At 42.5% G+C, this 24,678-nt stretch overlaps 2 protein-coding genes and 1 non-coding gene across 3 annotated transcripts; 1 reads left to right on the forward strand and 2 right to left on the reverse strand.

Moving 5' to 3' along the window:
• Positions 1-92: 92 nt before the first annotated feature.
• Positions 93-9,772, reverse strand: dpp3 (dipeptidyl-peptidase 3). The gene is made up of 19 exons (XM_086178960.1): positions 9,687-9,772; positions 8,683-8,841; positions 8,217-8,361; positions 8,002-8,091; positions 7,292-7,429; positions 6,872-6,946; positions 6,552-6,642; positions 6,226-6,356; positions 5,828-5,958; positions 5,288-5,346; positions 4,617-4,811; positions 4,424-4,536; positions 4,241-4,333; positions 3,991-4,053; positions 3,750-3,874; positions 2,167-2,287; positions 1,688-1,867; positions 1,376-1,538; positions 93-930 (listed from the first exon to the last, which is right to left on the reverse strand). The coding sequence occupies exons 2-19, from the start codon at positions 8,805-8,807 to the stop codon at positions 788-790; spliced, it is 2,181 nt and encodes a 726-aa protein (XP_086035086.1). The 5' UTR covers positions 8,808-8,841; positions 9,687-9,772; the 3' UTR covers positions 93-787.
• Positions 9,773-9,982: 210 nt separating this feature from the next.
• trnas-gcu (transfer RNA serine (anticodon GCU)) lies at positions 9,983-10,064 on the forward strand. Its single transcript has one exon. It is a non-coding gene; the product is annotated as a tRNA-Ser (tRNA).
• A 239-nt stretch (positions 10,065-10,303) lies between these two features.
• LOC147248535 (uncharacterized) lies at positions 10,304-14,917 on the reverse strand. The gene is made up of 2 exons (XM_086226452.1): positions 13,954-14,917; positions 10,304-12,225 (listed from the first exon to the last, which is right to left on the reverse strand). Exons 1-2 carry the CDS (start codon positions 14,369-14,371, stop codon positions 10,508-10,510), a joined length of 2,136 nt encoding a protein of 711 aa, XP_086082578.1. The 5' UTR covers positions 14,372-14,917; the 3' UTR covers positions 10,304-10,507.
• Between the last annotated feature and the right edge of the window lie 9,761 nt (positions 14,918-24,678).

Here is a 24,678-nt window from a genome sequence, read left to right on the forward strand (position 1 = left end):
ATCTTCTGGCTTATGTTTTAAAATAGATGTCAGATGATGAGAATATTTAAATAACCGCAGCATGGTTCTACCAGGAAAAAACAAACTCTTATCAAACACATTTATTCAAATGCAACATTTTTATGCCAACTAGTGCCACATCATTGTGTATAGTCAAGTAATCCAAGATTTTTTACATCAGATTTGCAAGAAACAAAAATGCATTAGGTATTCTTTTACCTCACAATCAAAACCAAGTCGTCAATGGCTGGTATTTAATTGACATTTTTTGCCACGAGTGACAATACTAATCCGTAAGTTCAACTGGCTAGTTTTTAACCCAGAATTTGACAGTAAACTTTGGATCAATGCACCAACATCACATTGCAGCAGAAGAAGTCGTAACTGTCATTTAATGAAGCCACATAGCCTTCAGTCTCATGTTTCTACCCAAGAACCGTTCTATTGTCCAGCAGCGTGGGTTAATTGGACAGTTTAATGTTTAAAAGTATGCAGTCTCATAAAATTTGTCCTTAATAAGGATCATAATCAGCTCATTCATATTGATATGATCAGTTATCAAAGACCTGAAGTAGGACCCGAGGAGAGGAAGTGCAGTGGCTGATATCTAAAGCTGTCCTAGTCTTATGGCTTTATCAGGAGAAGGAATCTCTGATTTAGTCTCCAAAGTCATGTCATCTATAAGGTTTCGGACCATTTAGGCATTCTGTATTTTATTAAGATCTATAAAGAAACAGCAAGCTTTCACAAATTGAAACAAAACACAATTCAGATTTCTGTTGGTTAATCAACACCAGCAGGGAGAATCTAGTTTGCTCAGCTCCAAAAGGTCGGCCTCCAGCTGCTCGGAGTCGTCTTGAAAGCGTTCGGTGAAGGACCGAATCAGACCTGCCGCATTGCCTTCATATTCCACCAGCTCAACATTCTCCCCTAGAAACCAGAAACAATAGAATAACTGGCCCAGTCAATGCAAGAGTCAGCAGCAGTCTATGGAATTTAAAAACACATCTTTCAATACTTTGTATACCTAGTCATCAAGAGTTCATAAAGTAACGCTAACTTAATCTTCAATTAAAATAGAACACAAAAAAACTTACATCAAGTGCGCATTACATTTTTTTTCTCCTTTAAATTGAGGGACCTTTTTCAAATGTTGCCATTTCCAAACTTTTTCTAATGTGATGCTTTAAAATAATTTGTTGGAAAGAACTAGCATTGAAGCTTACAGTGTTCTGAAAAACACACTCCTTAATAGCTTTGGATTCTTCAGGTGTCAGGTATCACAAGTGTGTCCGACACATCGGTGATTGTGCTGTCCCTGGAGTTGTCAGGACTAATGTTTCACTGAGTGAGTCTCCACAGGTTGGGAACATACCACTGACTCTGGTGTTGGCCTGGACAAACATCTTACGCGCTTCCTTCCTCAGCAGCACCGTCTCACGCAGACGCAAGAAGTTGTGAGTGCTGCTGCTGCTGACAGTGGAGTAGCCGTCATAGAGGGCTCGGCCTCCTTCCACATCCGCCGTCGACTTAAACACCTAGATGTGGATGGACTCAGGTCAACAGGGTGGGTGCAAGAAAAAGGCTGTGCATCTCTGATCAAGAGCAACATGTTATTTTTCAGTATTTAATGTTTTCTCAAATGCTATTTTGGCTTTGAAGTGTAGGAGATAAAGAAAGGGCATACCTGCAGTTTACAAAGGAACCTGTGGATGGCATTCTTGCCCACAGTATGGATCTTGCTTCGGTCTACGGTGATTCGGGCATCAGGATTGCCGTCCTGTCCCGTCACTTCCTTCAGGCCCACCAGACCCTCCCCGGCCTCGAGCAGCACACGCAGGATCACAAAACGAGCCTGCATGTGAGCCTGAGCCAGACATATACACATATAAAGACGGTGACTTATAGTGTGTACGTCTACTTTAAACAATGAGTCAGACATTCTACGTGCTACGTTATGGAACAGCACAGACGCTGACCATGTCTGGCGCTACGTCTGTGCACTGACGTGTCTCATAAACACTATTTGCCTGACACTGTGTACATCTGAAGTTCTACATAAATTACAGTTATGATTCATCGCTAGATGTTCGAAACTACTCCAAATAAAGAGTGGTTTGTCGTTTTTTTGTTTTTAAAGGCAACTCAATATCCACGATGGAGTACCTGTCTCCAGCTGTTGCTCTCAGGTGTGTAGAATTCCAAGCCCAGCAGTCCGGCTCGCACCATGCTGAGCCAGTTCACATACACCACATCCTCTGCATCATGTCCCTCATGTCCAAAAATACTGAAACACACACACACAAAACTGTTTACTCTGAAATGCCATCAACACTGTAAGAATGCGCAACACATGGAGACATAAAAAGGAGCTTGAGGTAGATGCCAACTTGACAGCTGCTCTGGGGCTCAAATTAACTGAAAATATGTCATTTCTTTGCTTCATTTCCTTTTTTTTTTTTTTTTTGGTTCCACAATTAAAATCGAAGAAAATTGATTTGAAGGATTAGGGGCGATGATGACAACTTTTTGGACTAAAGTGGATGACGTCACATCCAGATTAGCAAAAGATGGATGGGAACAGTTTAAATAGCCGCAACAATTTTCACTCTTGGCACATACTTTTTGACCACCACATATGCAAATCATCATCATCAGATCATGATTATGTTCACTAGCTTCATTGAAGAAAAACAAGCAAAAAAATCAAAACAACCAAAAACCCAAACAAAACAGAATTACTATCAATGGAACAGCCTGCCATCATCAAGGGGTGATGTTCTCCTCCGTCAAGATACTGAAGAGTTCCAGAGGAGTTCCTTCCTCTGAAAGTCCTGCACATTATTCGTCAAGTCAGTTCAACTCATCGGTTCAAATGTGCAGGTGCTAGTGGCTTTCACACAAATTCCAAATTCAAATGTCTCAGTAGAGTTGTGGGCAGGTTGGAAATGAGTTAAATTCTATTACTACCAGAGGATTTTTGTAAATTAACTTACTTAAAGGGTATTTTCTTTAAAGGGCTGCTTTTGTTTCTTTTTTTTTTTTTAAATTGCTGATTTTGAAACAACACCTTGACTGATTGCCATTTCAGGTGACTGCCTCAAGTGAATCGGTGCAATATTTAGAGTGAAGGTATTCTTGCTTTGAAGAGGTAACATGATATAATACAACGTTCCTTAGTGGGAAAAAACAGCTCATTGTTGACCTCTGAACTGTTCACACTCCTCGTGGTATCTTACACATACAGATGTCGTAGCCACAAGTCTAAAGACTGAAGGACAGTGTTGTGTGCGCAACAATTTTAATGTGACACAATGAACATAGGAGTACTAAAAACTGTCTGTTCACCACCCATTCTTCCTGCTGATCTCAGTTTTTGTCAGGAATCTCCAAGTTTCAGAGTAGGAGGTCCAACCTCAAACTGAAATTTCCACCTGGGAATCATAAAATTCCGAAGTCTGAGTTCAACTGAAATGCACCAGTAGGCTTCAATTCATCCTCTGTATCGGTGACTGTGTGACAACAACATTCTATCAGGTTAATCCAAAAACCCCAGTTCAAAATAGGACAACTGACAAAAAATGACAGCAGGATTGTTCAGTATATTTCAATAATTATATCAGAAATCTTGCATGTTCTTGTCTTTGATCACGCAAGGGTTCAAATTCAAGCATTTTGTAAACATTCAAGACTTTGTAGGACTCCTGTAATATACTGCTGCAGAGATGCAGTTTAAGCATGTGACGTACCCGAGTACTTCCTTGTTGAGACACAGGTAGAGTCCAACACACTCAGCCCGGCATTCTTCATAGGAGGAGGCGATTGTTGAGAATTTGCTGTCCCATGTCTCACTGCCTTGGTACCAGGTAGACACCTACAGGACACACACTCGCACCTTGAGTGATGCCATCTTTTGTTCACCAACAATACACATAGGTCATAATGTACATGACTTCAGGACCAGGCACCAAGAAGGTGCTGCAGACTCACCGGCTCACCAGTTTCCGGGTTGATCACTTTGCTTTGGTCAAAATTGAACTTGCCATTGTCATCCTGTGGAGGAAGATGAAAAACACACACATCTCAGAGAAACAAGTTATCAAGCACTGTATCTGCTTGCTGTTGCGTCTCAGAGAAATCAGAAATATCCACCTAACTATAATAGTACTACTAATAGGAGTATAAAACTTATGACTCAGCTGCTGGAGACTTCTTACTTATACCAACACGCGCTACTGACCTGGACAAACAGTTTGCCGCTTCCGTGGCCCAAAAGTTCATGAAGTCCAACCTGAACCTCAAATGATGGGCCCTTCCACTTGATGAAGAGATCCTAGCATAACAACATACTGGAGAATGTAATGGCAGCAGGTAATAAAGGAAGAGATGGAAGGTTAAATAGCAGATAGGTTGCATGCCACACCTTGTCCTCTTCCTCCAGGAAGGTCAGTTTTTCCTTCTGTGTAGCATAGGCCACAGCCAGCACGTTTCCTAGGGACACGTTTTTAAAACCCTCCGACTGTCTGATGTCATCGTCTGTCAGAAGAAACACACATTGTGATAAAATGAGTCACTGTAAAATAAGGTTACATGTGTCCAGATCTTAGTGAACATACAGTTGGGGATGTTGATGCCAGCCGGTATTCCACTGCCAGCAAAGGTGAGGACATCTAGGGAGGTGAAGTCCGGTTTAAGGAACGTGTCCTTCTCAAACTCCCTTGGCCACGGGAGCTCGGGAAGCAGCACTTCTGCGGAGCTGACTAACTTGGCAAAACGCTCACTCATTGCCTTGTTCACAACGGCCACGAAACCTAAAGATGAAAACATGATTAATGCATATGTGCAGATTAGGATGGTGTCAGAGCCAAACTGTTCATCACTGACACACACATGCTGCAACCATCCTGAATTTACCTGATGGAATTATACATCACCTAAGTCAAGTTTTCAAAGCGTGAGGAGGGCCTCCAGACAGTGTCAGTGAATGGAGGGGTGTGATTTGGTGAAAGAAATGGTTAAGAGATATGGTATTTTGGGAGGAATATTACAGTTTTCCTATGCTCATAGAGTCAAGAACTAATAAATTACTCAGGACAGTTTCCTGTATTTAGTGTCCTCTGAAGTTAACAGCAATATTAGGCTAGTATGGCTAAATAGTTGACTGTAAATAGGATCAAATAACATAATAATGATCCTAAAAGTAATCATGTTTCCTCGTATTAATAAGCTCTATTATAAAAGCAGTAAAGCCCAGAGAATTACTTTTCTTTATCACCAGGACAGTTACCTTCAAACTCTCCTCTGGAGCCAAACGGGTCACGGTAGCTTTCGATGAATCCTATATAACTGAGAGAAGGAGGGAGGATGAGGAGAGAAAGAGAGGATTCAGAGATTAAGACAAGACGAAGAGTGCTATAATTTGATTGGTGCGTGAGAAACCAAGAAATATCAAACAGAATAGATCGATGAGGAAGTGAAAGGTGCTATGACTACAGTTTGGAATCAGCAATTCTTCTAAAATCATATCTTTTGATATTTTCCAGACCTTTTCTCTCTTTAATAGGTCAAGGATTATTAATAATTTTTTTTTTAAACCTACAGATTTTTAATAAGTTAAATCCCTTTTGACCCTATTTATGGTCTGGCAATGTGTTAGAGGAGTAACCACTTGATGATCTGATGTCACCAACAGGTTTGTCAAAGGCAAGAGGGAATTAGTTTAGACACCGAAATATGTTTGGAATTAAGCCGGCGGCGAATGATGAAAACCCTCATTGGCGACAGCCAGACGTGTTCTGTAAACGTTCCTGCTCGTCAGTGATCTCACCTCTCAACAATTGGTCCCTTGTCTTTGATCCAGTAGCGGGAGCCCTCTTTGTGCGCCTCAACCGAGCCAAAGGTGAAGCTGCGTCTGTACTCTTCAAGCATCTTCCTCTGGTTCTCATTGGCAGCGTAGGCCTGTGCAGATGACATGGAAACTTGTAATAATTTCAAGACATGCTCTCAGGATGAAGAGGGAACTCTGTCAGGATTATTAGCTCGTTCATTCCCTCCCACACTCATCGTAGTCACGTGACTTTATCTTTCAGTTCTTTCTTGACAAAGGTGTATTAACCTGAATGCTGGTACTCTACCAAGTTATCAGTTCTCTGTGTTTAACAGCTACTTTTATTCACGCTGCTCTATCGACTTCCATTGGCCTGCACGCCCCACCGCCGTCCTCACCTGTGCCTTTTGGAGGTAATAGCAGACTTTCTCCATGAGAGGAGCGTAGTCTCCCCTTTTCACAGTGAACTCTTTGTCCTCGAATTTGAAGTTGCCGCAGCATGTTTCACATTCCCCATCCACTGCACAGTCTGTGGAGTGGCAGTATACTTTCATCAACAACAACACTGGTTTCATAAACAATTCTCACCACATCCATTTGTGGGTAACCATACGAGCAGACATGCCAGAGAGTGTCTAGTGTGACATAGGGGTCATGTGATGCAGGTTCCATTCTGTATGTAACATAGATGTTGATTCTAATTGCTCTTTACTGAAGTTCTGACCTTTCTGCACAGCGGAGGCCAAGCGCACCTCGTAGCAGGGTTTCTCTCCCTTGTCCCTCTTGAACAGACGCGTGTTGTAAGCGGACAGTTTCTAAAAGTAAAACACACGAAGACGAATCGGCTGTACAGTTACTGAAAATGAGCCAAATCAGAAGGACACATGAGCAGAGGAATGCAAGGAAAAAAAAACTACACATAAAGATGTCAGAACTGAGGACACAGAGACAGTACAGTTTACTAGATATTAGAAAAGAAACCGACATATATAGTGTGGTATATTCAAGCTGTGGGCGGTTACATTCATTTGAACTTCAGTTTACTTTAGAGTCGAGGAACTTCTGGGCCAGCTCAGCATCCTCCAGACAGCAGTTTCCTGAGAAGTAGGTGGTGATTCCCTAAAGAGAAGCAGAGAAACAAGAATTCATCAGCCATGCTCTGTCTCACAAAAGTCACTGTGATCAATGTTTGGGGGTTCAGTGACTCCTTCAGAGACAGCCGATCCAAAGACACCCACCAGCAGACCATTTAATTTAACTGACACAAGTGACATCTACAATAAATGAGAAACAGGGAGCGCAGCAGTAGATGCTCTCCTGAAAATTAAAACCGACATGCCAGCATGATGAATATAGACTTCTTTTTTTAAAACTCAACCTAGGCCTGACAACACTGCAGTCAACATTTTCATTAAAAATTATCTGACAGTACAGCTTTGTCTGAAGCTGGCTTGAACTTCCCACCTTGTCGCCCAGTCCCAGCTGCTTCTGTCTGTCTTTCAGGGAGTAGAGGAGACACGAGCAGCTGCCCCAAAGAGCCTCCATCTCAGTGGACTGCTCCTGAAATGCCTGGCTGGCCCTCACCAGAGCTTCCAGCTTGTCCTGGGTGGATATAGCACAGATGCAAATAAATATATACGCAGTAAATATGAAACATTAAATATATCAGAGGTGGGACAAAATACCCATACTGTTATATATCACGGATATCAAATACTATAAAATTGCACCAAATACTGAGGCATGAAGTTGACAATATACACTTGGTTTCATCTCATATGTCAAATTCTGTAAAACTGACACTGCATATTTTTTCTTCAGTTACACAGATACCATGTTTTATCATAGATTAATTTTCATATAACATATCCACTATCACTGAATTGCTGTAATGTAATACTCTCATTATCTTGGGCAAAGTATCATTACTTACACTGCAATTCCCAAACCATTATATTCACTGACATACTGTATACATGACATCAGGGTTGAAGGAGGAATTCAGGAGTGAAAGCTCCGTATAACATACAACACTCATATTTGTCATGCTTATAATATTCAGGATTTGTTGTAACTGTGTTAAGGGAGGATCGATCTATTATCTTAATAAAAAAAAAAAAGACTGAACAGTAAATAATCATACTTGTCAAACATGACTCAACACGCCTTCTCACCTTTGGTAGATTTGGGATAAACTTGGTGTCGCCAAAAGATTTGTAGTTTCCCATGTTGGCATACAGACCTGCTGCATACACCAAGAACGCCTGAACATCACACACAAAAACATATAAGAAGGTTGATTTTCATCCTCTGTGTGTGTGTGTGTGTGTGTGTGTGTGTGTGTGTGTGTGTGTGTACATCAATGGAGAGATACACGAAGACGGTGTACCTGGTACTCATCAGAGGTGAGTCCAACTGTCATTGCGACCTGTTCCAGCTGTGCAGGTGTCTGCTTCCTGAAGATTCTCTGTAGCAAGACAAAGATATTTGCCGACTCTGGGGACGTCTGCAGCAGCACAGCCAGACCGCCGTACCTAAGACAGGTTTTCTCAACGTGAGCAGGGTAATCATGTATGTCTAACTGACATCATGAAGTTTTCAATTAGCTGCAGTAAATCAACCAGCATGTAAATGCAACAGCAAATGTCACTTTGGACACATCAGAAATTGTTGTGGTCATTACATCACATTGCACATCACTAAGCAAAATTTCTGATGTTTCACCACCATGATTTTTGAAAAAAAAAATTTGTTTACAGAGGGGGAGAACAAATAAATGAAATTCGAGTTGGTCTTAAGAGTTTGCTTTTCCTTCAACACCTGTAAGTTCGAACATCTTTAGGATAGTTACATACCAGGCAGCACGTGACAGGTGGTGAGCATACATCTTCTCCTGAGGTGAGAGCAAACGGAAGGCCTCGCCACAGTCAAGGGCAGAGATACCAATGTCATTGGGCAGGTAGTACTGAGAGTCCACCATCTTTAGGCTGGGCTGAAACACTGTCGGGAAGGTACTACAGTGAGAGAGGGTGAAGGAATGAAGATAAAGAGAGGGGAGAGAAAGAGGAAACGCAGAGATCAATCATATGATCATTCAGACAGCATGAACTTTAATCTAATCTTGATCTCCTGCCCCGCCTGGGCTGCCAGTTTATCAAAGAAAACAGCTTGAATAAAAAACCCTATTATTATCATCAGCTGTTCTGCAATCCTGCAGGAACTGCTATTTGTTGCACTAGTGTCTAATCCAAACTGTAAAAAGGGCTGAATAAAAATCTCTTCACTGCGCCAGCTCATTTCTACAAATTGGTGGTTTAACATTTATTGATCAGATAAGAAAATAAAAAGCAATAGGAAACTATAACATAGGTTCACAACTTTCATCTAAAGCATTGTATTTTCATCAACGAATAAACAGATAACTTGTTCGATCACTCATGACTGGCCATGGCACATATTTTAGAGAAATACTCAGTTTAATTTCTCTTTCACTTTATTTCAAAAGCATTATATCAATATAATTTAATGCCGACAGTCGTACTCGTGCCCTCTGTAAGACAGCAGCCCATGTGGCAGCAACCCAACTGGACAACAATCAAACTGCATATTCAGGTATACAGTGCTAACAGCTTTATTCTTTAGGCTCCTAAACCAGCTAACTAATGTTAACGTTAAGTTAGCTCGTAGCGAGCATGCTAAGTCGGCTGCAGAGTGCGTTGAGCATTTCATTCAAACACCATGACTCCGGTAAGCGCAATGTTAAGTCACAAACTCCATAAAATAGCTTTCCGTGTGAGGTTAACTAAAGTTTCATTGATTCAGCTGGCTATAAAAGAGTATGAACTGAACTGCTTGATACCTTCTATTCTCCAGCAGCTGCTCCGGTGAACGTCAAATTGCAGTCTCACGCTCTACACTTCCTGTATTCGTCCGGCGATAGAGCCCGCCCCTCGGCCAATCAGAGATTGTAAATTGTGATTGACAGAAATACTAATCAATTGTGAAGCGGCAGAACCAGGCCCTTCAATACACCTCTTAGAATTAAGGGTCAGTCGAAAAACTAGAAGGAAACGATTTATGACTGCACGAGACAAACACGGCTGAACGAACATGTATCTGGAAATAAATAATGTCACGTGACCCTTATTTTCATCAGACGAGGTGGCCGAGTGGTTAAGGCGATGGACTGCTAATCCATTGTGCTCTGCACGCGTGGGTTCGAATCCCATCCTCGTCGGTACATTTTCTCAACGTGAATACCTGTTTACATTACTCTTTGGGCGTGCTTTTTGAAATTACTCGAAATGCTGTCAGAGAACGAAGACCACGGTGCTTATCTAGTCTCAACTTCCTCATTCTCAGGAAAATCACGAAACCGTAATTTTCTTTACCAGCAGTGAATTATAAAACCATGACCACACATTCTTTCCGCACATACAAAGCTTACAACCACACAGTATTTCTTCAATTTATTGGTTTTATTGAAATGTAAAAACATGATGAGAAGGTGAATTATTTACAAATGGTGTGCATGGGAAAGTATTATGTTTTTGTTGATGAGCGGTACAGCTAGTCAGAACTATATTCAAATAGTAGTTTTAGTGACCAGTGCAGCACCACAAGAGTAATGTTAGCAGACATCTGCATGTTCAGCACAAATGTGGCTGTTTATTTTAGAGTTCATGCTTGGGTTTTGCCGTTCCTCCTGTCAGGAGGCGTTGAAGGGAGTATCCAGCGATAGCAGTTTGAGAAGCTCAGGCTCTTGTCAACAGCACAGCTGGTGCAGTAGACGATCCCAAGAGCCAGCATCACTACGAGGAACACACATAGAGGCACCAGCAGAGCCACAAGCAGCCAGCTTTTGTCGTGTTTACGTTTACCTGCACCAGATCCAGTACCTGCCTCTGCTGTGCCGCTCAAATCCTCACTGCTATCCATCTTAGATGCCACGCCCCCTCCTGTTCCAGCAGCTGACCCGTCTGCCGTTTCTCTAACTCCTGTTTTACCCTCATGATCAATTTCATTGCCTGTACCACCTTTTTGTGTTGGGGATGGGGGCGTCTGATATCGCCTGGGTGACTGGACGTCCCATTGGTTCAGGTGATTATCTGACCCCTGAGCCATGTCCGGGGAAAGTTCTTCAGGGGCTTCTGTCAGCCAGTCGGCATCAAAGTTAGTGTCAGCTTCAAAGTTTGGGTGAGGGGTGAACGAGCCAGACCAGGGATTATCATGTTCAGGGTCCAAGTCAAGTATGTGGTCACTGGGGTCAGGGGTCAGAGTGGAATATTCTTCATCCTCAGCTGACGGCTGGCAGGTTAGTCCATCTGATTGCAGGTCATAGCCATTGTCACAGTAACACTGGTACCCTCCCATGTAGTTGAGACACTGCTGCTGACAGGGGGACTCCCCCACACACTCATCAACATCTACACACTCTCCTCCGGGGCCCAGCTTGTAACCAGGATTGCACACACATTTGAAGGACCCCACTGTGTTTACACAGGTGCCTTCACAGCTGCCTTCATCAAGACACTCATCAATGTCCACACATTCCCCTTCATCATCTGGCTGGTAGCCGGGATGGCAGGTGCAGTGGAACGTTCCTGGGATGTTGACACACACTTGCGGACATGGTTGCTGTTGACATTCATCTACATCAGAACATCTGCGTCCATCTGGACCCATTTGGTAGCCAGGAGGGCATGTACAGCGGATACCACGGGATGTTTCCACACAGTCATACTCACACCCCATCTCCACACATACCTCTTTGATATGGCCCTGGCCAGGGGGGCCGGCAGAGTCAGAGGACAATTCAGGAGGATCTGTTTGGCTCAGGGGGTCAGGCTTGCAGCTGTACCCATCCTCACCTAGCGTGAAGCCCTCAGAACAATAGCAGTAGTAGTCCGTGTCTGTGTTCTGACAGTACTGCTCGCATCCGTGGTCCCCGCTACACCAGTCCTGGTTCTTTGGAGCTGCATTTACCGAGCAGAGTGGTGCATCCCTGGACCAGCCCACTGTCTCATCATCTCTCTCCATGCACAGTACTGTCTGCTCAGCAGGAGCTTCTGGGTCCAAGCTGTCTGTTGGGCATCGTAGAGCAGCTACAGACCCATAGGGCACATGAGTCAGTAGGGTGCTCATCAGGTGGAATGGAGTGGTGTAAAGAGCTGGGCCTCTGCCCTCATCCTCCAGAGGTGGACACATTCCTTTGTAGTTGTACTGGCACACATATCCATCCAACGCCAGCCCACAGGAGCCGTCAAGCCATTTGAAATTGTCGCTGCTCTCACGCGAACCCTCAGAAGTGTGGACAGTCATGGCAACACAACGAGGGGCTGCACAAGTCCCAGGGGTGTCGTCACGGAGCCAGTTGGTGAAAAGGCCGTCCTGATCTCCTGTTGGAACACAAAGACAAGTACAAGGTTAGGTTCGTTCCTTTATTTCAACATGTGTCTTCTTGTGTGTGTAGTATTCCAGAACTATATGAAATGATTAAAGGTACCATGTGTATAACTTCAAAAAATCCTTCTGATGGTTACATTTTTTGATGATATCATCATGAGAGATTGCCGGTACAGGCTTTTGGTCTAGGTTTGATTGTTGGTGTGAGGCAATATACACTTGTCTTTCCTGTTTTCTTTAAATGTTCCCAAGGGGTTACCGTAGTCTGAACCCGAAAGTCTAAACAAAGGGGATTTACATTGTGAAATTTTACAGTATTTTTGAAGCAGCAGTATTCTGTAGTCCTATGCTTGTCAAGTGTTGAGTCATGTAAGCAGGAAGTTGGGATTCCATTTGAGGAGCTTGTTTACTTTATTCAGAACACAATAACACAAGATGGGTTTTCCCACATTGATGTATTTGGAGTTACAATTATTCAGTTAATGTCAGTGAAAAATTGTGTCCTGTTTTTTTTACCATAAAATAAACAAGCAAGCTGGCTGCTGAGTGTTTCATAAGGTGAAAAGTTTTCTCCAACTGCATCCTAGGCAGGCGCTTTGTGATTAGAAAGCCATCTGTTTTTTAGTGGGCTAGATTTGTGTAATGGCTAAATCAGATTGGAGAGAAATAGTGAGGTCAAGAGGGGATTGAACTTCCCCTGTCGCGCCAACTCTTTTTCTGTGAAATAAAAGTAGCTAATGCAATAACCAGCCAGTCTGGGATGATCTCTGGAGGCCGTCAACTGAACCAGGGTCTGGCAGGGGTGGAGTACACGCTGGTTTCTCTACCATAATCTGACAATGCCAGAGTGATGCCTCCTCTACTTTTTATGCTTTTGTTTACTGACAACCTCAACATTCTAAAATACTTCATGGCTGGATAGTAGGTGTTAAGGTAAACCTTAAAATCTATGAATGACAGTAGAGAATTGTTGTAACACTTGTATCTCCCCTTGCTCACCATTCATAACTTAAATACTCAAAATGGGTATATTTTCATATATATATGGTGTAAGTTTGATGTTACTTACTTCCTGTGGCAGCCATGTTGGATTACTGACTTTAAAATATCTTGAATACCTCTTATATACCTGGACTGGTTTACTTCATATTCTCTCCTAATCACTTCTATAAATATGTACATGTTTTTTTTATTAAGGTCAAAGTTTAATTGCTTTGTTTGCGGTTGCTGGTGCTAGCTTCCTGTGGCAGCCATGTTGGATGATTTTCCTCAAAATAATATTTGCCTTTTATGGTTTTGCATCACAATTTGGTAACTGCTCAGTAAAATACAGTATGCCACAATCACCAATAGCTAATCATATTGGTTATTGATATGTACAAAACTATCTATAAGCTCAATCAATGAGTTTTATAAGATGATGGGATGATATTTGATCATTTGACTGTTGTGTGGGGAGGTGCTGCTACATGATACATTTAGTTGATACCCCTGAAAGCGGAGGGCATTAACTAATGACTGCTTCATCATTCCATCAACTGAGAGAAAAAGTGGATAATTGCTTGTAAGATCATAGTATTATTGTTTACCTTTGGATTTGGGGTCAATTTTCTCTAAGTTCAATTGTTAAAGTACAAATGTATCCAACGAATTGGCTGAATATGATGAAGGTCAATAGTAGCAACACTGCAGGGTTAAATGTTAAAAAGGTGAGAAATTGCCTGTGACCCAGACGAATCCTCGCAGCGGTCGACTGGATGAACACTGGCGTGGTGGTCTGTGCAGCCCGATCCAGAGACGAAGCCGTACTCTTGTCCCCTGTGCCTCAATGGCCGACAGCAGCTCATGGACCACACCCGCAGCCTCATGGTTATGCATCGTTGCCAGGGTGCCACCTCTCTCCCGGCAGCTCCGCCCAGCCTCCCTGAAGGTTCTCCTTTGGAGGAAGACAGCATAGCAACCCTCCGGATGGCAGACAGCATCTTTCTCCGCCAGTTGAGCTGGCTGCTCCCCCTCTGCATCCAGTAGCCTCTGGCCCTGGACTCCAGGAGCCAGACAGACCATCAGAAGGACACACAGGAAACTCCTGCTGCTGCAGCTGCTACTGCCCCCAATGCTTTTCATCCTCCACCAAGACATGAGTCTCAAACTAAATCAACATTCACTCCAAACTGTTCACACGTAACTTATCTGAACCTTATTTATCTGATTCAGACTGCCTGGCCTCGATTCAGTCACTTCAGCTTGGAAAAAAACACAACTTTACTTGTTATAATTTCTACCGTTCAGCTGGTGTATTTGAATAAATAATCTTGTAAAATTGACCATGTATAAAAAGTAAATGTGGAGCTGCTATACCCAAAATTGATAACAGATTATCACCTCAGATTGCCCAAACCCTGATGCCCTACAGTGCAGAATCACAGATCCATTAATCAGCAAACAGACCCTAAATAAACCTTATGACTAATGCAGTCCAGTGGAATCCCTTTGAAAGTCCAGATGCGTCCAAAAGTCCAAAATAAAGTGCAGCGAGGTACCTGTAAAGCCCAGAGTTCAGTAATATTGAAAGGAGTAATCTGCTGTTTAGCTGCGTCCAAAAGAGTTAAATAGAGTCCGTAAATGAATGGGAAGAGTTATAGTGACAGAAACCCTCTCCTGTATCTCATCTTGCCTCTGCAAAGCTGCTCTGTGACTGAGAAAGAGAGAATGATGGGGAGGGGTGGAAGGAGAGTGGGGGGATGCTACGTAGAGGAAAAAGAATTGTGTGTTTTTGGAGAAGGGGGCTGGTGAAAATGTGTGAGTGTATAAGGGAAGGCTGGAGGAGCTGACGGGTCAGGGTGGGGGGGGTGTAGGAAGGTTGGGGTTCGGAATTGAAAACCCTCAGAGAGTTATGAAAACCATACGGCACCATTCTGTCCCCCCATCTTGCCTGTGGCTCTGGATACACACACACACACACACACACACACACACACACACACACACACACACACACACACACACACACACAAATGCACTGCGCAGCATCCACAGGAGTGGAAACTGTTTGTCAGCTCTGTGAGATGCATTTATGTGTGTGTGCGTGTGTGTGTGTGTGCGTGTGTGTGTGTGTGTGAGTGTGTGTGTGTGTGTGTGTGTTCAAAGATGTCTCCCATTCTTCCTCTTCTTCTTCTTCTTCTTCTTCTTCTGCTCTCTTTTTTTTCTCCTCCATCTTCTGCCTGTCTGTCTGGGCTCTTTCACCCGGTCTTTGAGTCTTTGTTTATTTCTCTTTCATGTCATTCTTTCACTCATCTCTCTTCTCTTCACCTCAGCTGAAGTTACTCTGTTTTCTTTTTCAGACACTCCCCCCTCCCTCTTTCTGTCTGTCTTCGAAGTCTTCCATACCACCTGGAAGTTTTTAAAGTCCGTATGGAGCAGGAATACCTATTGAACTATGTGTACGTGTGTGAGTTCATTCTTCAGCTGTTATACAATAACTTCATATGGCACAGATGTCTAAGTGTATGAATAAGTGTTCCTAGGTGTATGTGCTTTGTGTGTGTATGTGTGTGTCTTTTGAGGTGGTGGTGGTGGTGGGGGCTACCACTCTAGGCAGGAGAGGAAACAGGAAATGCCACATGTGCATCAGCTTGACCTCTCGGTAGCTGGGGATCAGGAATATATTCTGGGGTACCTCCACAGCTGTCACATGATCTGACCACCATGAATGATACAAAATGGGGGGGGGGGGGGGGGGGGCAAAGTTAAAAACTGGGTTCAGACTTTCCAATGAAAAATGAGAATTTAAAGGGACTACCAGCTGTGTGGGAGACTGTAAATTAAGTGCAGCCACACACACAAATAAATTCTGGGTTGATTTTTTTTTTTCTTAACAATCCATGCAACTGCAGTGCTCAGGCAAAGAAGGGATGTTTCATCATGTTTTCTCTGGATCTGCCACAACAACACAACTGAGACAGCTTCATTATCATGGCTGCATCCTTGCCTCCAGGGCTGGTGGGGGATGAAACTTAGAGATGATTGAGATGATTCACCCTCTGCAGCTTCCTTATACAGGATGATGGGATGGAAAAATCTGTTGTACAAGGGAATCTGTTATTAGCCACAACCTATGTGCTCCAATCTGTATTCTGTCTCTGAACAGCAGACGGTTCAGAGCTGGCTGCAGCCTGTTGGTTTTGGCAGATTGAATATATACAATCAAGCTATTCTGCAGCCTTTTCCAGTTATGTAACAACCATAAGAGCGAGAGAGGACAAATATAAAACCTCAGGATCCCAGAGAACCTAAAGAGCCTTTTGGTCTTGTTCCCCACCTCCTTCTCCACATCCCTCCTCCTTCTTCTGCTTTTCTTTTTCTTGGACCCCCATCCTCCTTTCTCCACTTTCATTCTGCCTCATCTCTTCTCTTTCATTCCTTAAAATTATTTTGCCCCCCCCCTTCCTGTTCCTTCTCTCCTGCCTCTCTTTCCTTATCTTATCCATGCTACTTCTCCGCCCAGCTTCTCTCCCAGCCTCATTATTCGGGCTTCCAAATCAACAATCTCTCTCCCAGAACCCCAACTTTTACCCCAAACCCCCCACTCTCGGTCTGTTTATTGTATCATTCGGCCTGGTTGACTCCTCCTCCTTCTCAGGGAGCCACACCCCCATAGATGAATTCCAGAAATGCAATTGATAGAGCAGACGAAACTTCTCCTTTCCATTGTCCTACCCTCCCAAATCCCCTCTTTCACATTAATCTACTCGTAGTATCTCCAAGCCACTCTTTCTCACTACCCTAAGACCTCTGATGGAACATACAGAGCTCTTAATTTTATTCTTCTCACATCCTAGGTCATAGCCTTCCTCCTTAACTCCTAGTCACTTGCCACATATCATCATTGGCTCTGATACATACTCAACTCTGAGGTTCCAAGCAAGTGAAGGGTACGGTCCAGCTCTGCGTTTCACTTTTACCACTAATGCTGTTTTTAGCAGAAATGGTCTTTCTTTATTTGATGTTCTTTAGTGACCAAAGTTATTGGACTTCATGCTTTGAGAAACATGTCGACAGTAATTCATTGACAAAATATTGGGAAACATCTCTAACCCAGTTCAACTGCACCACAAATTACATCTTTCAAAAGTACAATAAGATAAATCAACACCTCCATCAAACAGATGAAATAAGAAAATAAACATTATAATCCCCATGAAGTGAGGATTATGTTATTTTAATCTGTCAGAGGACATAGATTTGACAAAACAGGATCTTGGAAGAGGTCTATTGAAATATTTAAGAGGTGATCAGCTCGATAAATCTGAGAGGGGAGAGTGAAAGAGCAGAGCAGATTCAATGTATGAAAAATATGTTGCAATATATAACCATGAGTGATGTAAAAACAATATAGAGAAGTATAGAGTGTTCTCTCCCATCAAGGTCTCTGTCATTTTATATTGTGGGAGACAGGGATCTATGCTGCAGCGTCTTGCAAATGTGCCACTCAACCCCTCCTTTTTGTGCATTAATACAAGATGAAAAAAAAATATGGGAAATGCAATGATTAAAAAAAGGCAGTTTAATCAGCTGATCTGACTCCACTGAGGTCCCATGTTTAGGTTCCCTGGTTTACTTTCTATTGAGATTCAGCGGAGGGACACCTCTCAAACTGTGGCTTAGTACTGCTCGTCCGTAAGTGGTGCTTTCTTCCTGTTTACATTAGCTGGGCTTACATGGAGCCTAATATTCCAATTAGAATCGGATAAGAAGCCCAAACCGAATAAAAATGTTCCATATAAACACCTCAATCCGAATAAAGAGGCCTAAACCGAATGGAATTTCATTCGGTTTCACAGGGGTAGAATATTCCTTTTCCCAAACCAATCAGATGTAAAATCTTATCACGTAAACGGTGAAACGGAATGCTGTCAGGCTGTGTTCTTTCTGTGCATGCTCTGTCTTGACGTAAATGCGCAGTGACGTTTCCTCACTTGATAAAAATGGTGACTTCCAAGCAGCAGTGCACGCAGAACTGGTCTGGCGGAGAGTTTATTTTTAATACAAACTCTCAAAGACCTGAACATTATCGCACGCTTAGACGGGAGGAAAACAAGAAATTCTGAACTGTTCAAAAAAGTCCACGAAAAACTCAACGAAGACGGCTGATCACACGATGGACCTCCATCATTGATCAGTCACGTGATGTTGACATCGCTCTGCACGTGACACACAGCCGTAAAACGGCGGTTCCGATTAAATGAAGTGGCACATGTAAACACCGGATCGGAATAGATCACGTCACATGTAAACAGTTGACCCGAACTCTTCAATCGGAATAATTTCAATCGGAATGAAGAAAAAGTCTGCATGTAAACGTGGCTATTGTGAGAGAAAGTAGACTTTGCCGATGTTTGTTTGTGGTGTTAAAAAATATCCTTCTCAGTTTCCAACCTGAAAAACCTACCTCACACTGAACATTTGACTCCGTGGGGCAGTTGAAGGTTGTGCCTTTCACTTGGAGGGCCAAAATGTGAGACTTTTTGCTTTCAAAGTTCAGGTATTGTGCAAGAGAAGACACATTGTTGTCCGTTGTGGGAAAAGGATCCCTGCAAATACTGAAAATTGTGGACGTAAAGACGAATTAAAATGAATTTTTGAGAACAGGTAAACACCTTCTCTCACACTCAAGAGCCCTGTCTCACAATGTTAGTGAAAAAGAAAAACAGTTTTTTGAATCTGCCCAGTGATTCGGATCCTGAGCAAAATAGACTTCTGTTCTTTCTGTACGTCCCACCAAGTTTGGTGAACATGTGCCAGAGAGTTTATGTTTTGCAGAGAAAAACAACACGAAAAGCAGAACCTTCACGCCGAAATATCGATCTGTTAATATAATTTCATGTAAAGTGTGCAAACCGATTTATGTTTTTGATGTAAGGGAATATGACACGTAAGGAAAGCATATTTCTGTTATCAAATTGTGAATATATAGTCTCATTCGTGTAGCTTTAACAGGACCAGCTGTTTTCATACAGCCTTCATATTCCAAGCGTCTACCTGCTTATGTAAGGACAAGGAAATGTGTTTTTCGTGTCTTTCAGCATAATGTTTAGGACTGCCACCAGGCCTGTGGTCACCAAACTTCTTGGTGCCAAGGAAACAGCCTTTGTGTTTGTTTTGGGTCAGCGCAATACAGACTCACATCATTCAGGAGCTTCTGAAGCGTTTGTGCCATATCAAATATAGCAAGACACGTCAGCTGTTCGTTTTCCTCCCCGACCACTGGTGTCTCATGTCACACATGCACACACATACACTCACAGACACACACACACTGAAGCAATTAGCTGTGGCCTTGTGGTCAAATGATGGAGTGTAGGCATTCCTGGTGATTTCTGTGGAGCGGAGGAAAAAGACGATACTTTCATCCACTTCTTCTACAAGGTCCATATGTTTCATCTTTCACAGCAGGCACGAATGCTCTCCTTCCACACCCAGACTGTCAACAAATCCTCACCGCAAATATCTCAGCGGACGAGAGTGGCTGTCCAATTTTTGAATCCAGAAGGAACACGTTTGTGCCAGTTCAAGTCTACAGTTACTAAAGCTGTGGTTCGACCGGTGGAGCGATCGCATCTTATTGTGCCAGTTGGTGATTTTTTACCCTTCATGAACCAGCGAATAGTTTACTGGGCGTGCTTTTCACCCATGTCCTCATTCCTTCATGCACAGTTTCACTTATGTTCACACTTCTGAGCTGTCCAATACAAACACAGCCTCCTGCCATTATCCACTGAGCAGCTCCAGTCACTAAACTTTTACAGATCATGAACCCTCTGCGTAGGGGGCTGGATTGTTTCTTCATTTACATACCTGAAAAACAAGGAATTAGTCATTTACAGTAGATTCATGGTGCATTCTTAAAACAGATGGAAAATGGGAGATATTAATACTGTTCAAGCTATGAGAACAGCTGCTATAGAATTTCCATTTAGAAGCCACATGGAAAAATGAAACACTGATGGAAACTGCAGCAACTGAGTGAGAAATGATACCCCCTAAAAAAAAACCAACAAAAAAAAAGCAACAGAGGCTCAGGTGACAATATCATATCATTGGCTGAATGTCTGGGTGAGTTTTCTGCACATAAAGAATCACGCATGTATAAACAAACCTCTGCAAGAAAATGACCAGAAAACTGTCAGAGGTTTTCGAAAAAAAAATGCTGAGAGGCAGAAAGGGAGATGGAAAGAGCACTGCAAGAGACTCATTCCTTGACAGATTATTCCTTTACCAGATGATAGGCTCAGCTTTTCCAGAAACACAGCCATGTACACACACACACACACACACAGACACATCATACGCCTTTGTAGTGTCTTTCATGATCATCTTTTTTTTTCTTCAGAGAGGGAGACATTTTTATGTGTATGTGTGTGTGTGTGTGTGTGTGTGTGTGTGTGTGTGTGTGTGTGTGTGTGCGTGTGCATGTTTAATTATGTGTGGCAAATGCATTAACAATGTGAAGAAAGGCTGACTACTCCCCAAGAAGCAGGGTCTAAACACAAAGCCTTGACGGGGCAGCTGAGACAGGAAGGCGACCCACCAACACAAGTCTGAATCCACCATTTACTCCTGTTTTATTTTAACATTTTATATTCCACGTCTACATCTCGCTGCAACCTGGCCCCAATTTTCACAGTGTGCTCCTCAAAAACCACCGATTCTGAAGAAAAACTATGAGTCAGCATCGGCATCAGAAGGGAAATATTGCCCGAACCACAACGCCAACCAATTATGAGCAGGAAACTCATTCAACGTGTTTTTCTTTCCTCTACTTTCTTATCCTGCTGTCTCAATCTGAAATAACTACAGTAGCAATGGTGAGTCATCTGGAAGTCTCAAAAAGCACCTCCCTTAACTCGATGTTGTTAGATCTGATAAGTGTGTAATTCTCTGCAAATAACACCAGGGAGGTAATTCGCTCACATAGATGCTTCTTACAAAAACTGCTGTCATCATTGATCCAGAGGAACAAATGCTGTGCAACCAGCTGCTCGAGACTTTTGTTGTGCTGGACGGATCCCAAGTATGACTGAGTTGAAATGTATGAGAGTGCAGCAGAGTGTGAGCATGAGAAATTACCAGCGTCTGCTTGAATAAATACAAGACATTCCATACAGTAATCCAGTTAAGCCCTAACACTTCTACAACAATACACAGTGCTGAAAAGAAGATGAATCTCAGTTTGTGACTGCTAGGAGGGTATTTTATATGATAATATCCCTTCAGTAACTGTTAATAAATGTAGCTTGTTAATGATTAAGTATTCATGTGTTAATTAAGGTCACACAGGGATTATTTGTAACGATGAAATACTTACCGGCACTCTGATACATTTATAAGGTGTTTCTTGCTGTCTAAATGTCTAATTAGTGTTCTAAAATGATGCTTATGTAACACTAGTGACAAAAATGTATCAGCATAATCCAGACGCATTAATAAAATAATGGAACATCATCAAAAAATTACCAGATTGGTTAATTGTTGGATGACTGATAAATGAATTATCATTAATCTTTAATAATCAATTACAAAAGCAGCTCTCTCTTTCTTACGTTGTCTCAGTTGTGACCAACTTTCTAAACTAGGCTCAGACTTCAGATCATAACAAAAGCAATGTCTTATTTTCAGATGTTTTCAAAAATCTGTATTTTTCAGGTGGTGTTTTTGATTTAAATATTCAAAGGATAATGTTACCATTTTCACAAAACATATTTTTTCTTTAACCCCATGCAGCAAAAAAAAAACAAAAAACATTACTGTCTGCAGTGAGTTTAAAAAAAAAAAAAGTATTCATACCAGATGGATGCTCAGGTTGTCAGCCAGAAATTACTTCTTGTATATTGATGAGCCTTCGTCCAGCTTCCCCTCGACAACTTCAAACCTGGACTGCACGGGAAGCGGCCCGTCAAGTTGTGTTAGAAAGGCCTCAGTTGTAAAGGGATAAGCCAGGCAAAGTTAATGGTAGATGGCGGGTTCACTTTGGATAGCTGTGACAGGGGGAAGCGCTGGTCTATTCCGTCGGAAGGTCAGTGCAGCAAGCAAGGGGACATGCAAATATGAAGACCAGCCACAACACCTAACATGCACGTGTGATTCTGAAGTAGCACACTGGATGCAGTACAAGCACCCATACATGCTAAAAGTAGGTCTTCTATCTGTGTTCATCTGCAGGAATGTTTGAAATATCTGTCCTCCGTGGGTTTAGGCTGAATGCAACATTTCGAGCGATAGCTCATTAGTCTGTCACATTTATCACAACAAAACAATTTTCCCCTCCTGACCCTTCAGTTTCCCACTGACCCCGGTCGACCTCTCTCTCCTCTCCTGCCTGCCCCTCCCCTCCCCTCCTCTCTTCTCCTCTTCTCTCCTCTCCTCTCCTTCAACTTTGCCACCCCACATTCTTCCACTCCCAGGGGAAACACTAATGTTTCCCCTCCATCTCTCCTTTTTCTGCTCCCCTTTGTTTTTCTCTTCATGTTTCTTATACTGGCCCTTATTCCCTTGTTGCTTCAGCTGGAACCTTTAGTTTTCTAACTTTTTCTTGTCCTCTACAGTTCAGTACTGTTTCGAGTTTCTCTCTCTCTCTCTCTCTCTCTCACACACACACACACACACACACACACACACACACACACACACACACACACACACACACACACACACACACACACACTGACAAACACTGACACACACACACACACACTGACACACACACACACACACAAGCTTTTTCACAGGTAACTAGTCAGTGATGGTTCTGATAAATCTGGAGCTGGTAAAATAGTCAGCATAAATCAGAAGTGAACAAGACTGACAGCTGGTGTATGAAAATGAACTTTTCTGCAGATAAATGGCTGCTGGTGAAGTTAAAATGTGACAGAGTTAGAGGAGAAATCAATGTACCGCAATCTCTTTACGCCACATTACTTGATGGTGGTGTATAATGTAACATTTCAAGGCAGCCCAACAGAAGTAATACCAGTTTAAAATTTTTTGTGGTCCCTGGTTCAGTAATATATACCAAAGTAATTTATGTGGTAGGTGGGCTGTATCACCTTGGGCTCGTCTTACATAGGTTTCACTTTCCTTAGGCAAGAGTGTCCGAAATTTTTCCTGATGTTGAGGATAAAAGTGATTGATGTTCAAACTCACGTTGTCATTTGAGTCACAGTTTTTTTTCTGTTTTTTTTTTTCTCTGCTCATACATCATTTTTGGTCCAGATACTTTGATATTATATCTACTAGAATGGGAATACATCTCCAGCCCTGCCCACTAATTACCATGTTTGGAACCCCACATCAATCCAGACGCTTGAACGTTTGAGCAAAAGGAAATGATAAATTATACTCTACTGAGTTTTTCTGATAGGTGTATCTAATATTTTGTCCATTCTGTTCACATGAATGACAGTGACAGCTCCCAGTATAGGCCAGTACCATTCAACAGCACCACAAATTACAGGCTTCAAAACGACTGTTAAAATAAATCAAATCCTCCCTGAAACAATCAAATCTGACCATTATAACCCTCACAAAGGGGGCATTTATTGCAGAGCTGTTGTACATGCCAGTAATTTTAATGATTTGGCTGATTCTACTTAATCATGCAAGTCTTTAGAATCCCTCAACCAACACAAACATCACATGACATCATTGACATCACATGTCAGTAACAATGTGAAAACACATTCAGCAAGAATACTCGCGGCTTGCGAGTTGAAATCAACGGGGAAAAAAACTCAGATGGGGGCCCGAGGAAACGTAGGAGTGAGCTACACTACTGTGAGTATGGAGAGCAGAAAGGTTGATGTGTGTCACATGTCAGCGTCTGTGAAACACACACACACACACATACACACACAAACGCCAGGGAAAGTTGTACTAGTGTTGAGTTTCAGTACAGTAGGAAATGTCTGGACTGTTAGAATCATTCTCCTCTCGTACACACACTCACGCAATGTCCATATGAAATACTTTTCTATTTGAAAACCAAATACATTATAAAATGGCAGAGAAAAAGACACAGTTTAGACGGGAAGTTAATTTAAAGTTAAGTTTGAAGTTGTTTGGATCTAGCATCAGGAGCAGGAGGACTCCCATCATATATGAGAAGGGAAGAGGTGACCATCGGGGCTGCTGGAGGACAGAAGTCACCTCAGGTCAGCCATGAATAAGCAGCACAGAACAGGACCAACTCTGGGCCTTGTTCACAACAGAGGCAGCAAACATGCCCGGGAAGTTTACCTGCAACACAGCAGCTTGAAGAGACACAGGTGAATGCGAAGAAACACTGGATAAACTTTGTAGAATCTCCACCATTAAAGCTACTTACACTAATTCTGATGTGTTGGTGTGGTGCAAAAGATTTAAAGACGGAAATTTAAAGGTTATTTATGTCA

The sequence above is a fragment of the Aulostomus chinensis genome, chromosome 15 (genome assembly GCF_037954235.1).
Source record: "Aulostomus chinensis isolate RoL2024-O1b breed Wild chromosome 15, RoL_Achi_v1.0, whole genome shotgun sequence".
NCBI classification, from domain to species: Eukaryota; Metazoa; Chordata; class Actinopteri; order Syngnathiformes; family Aulostomidae; genus Aulostomus; species Aulostomus chinensis.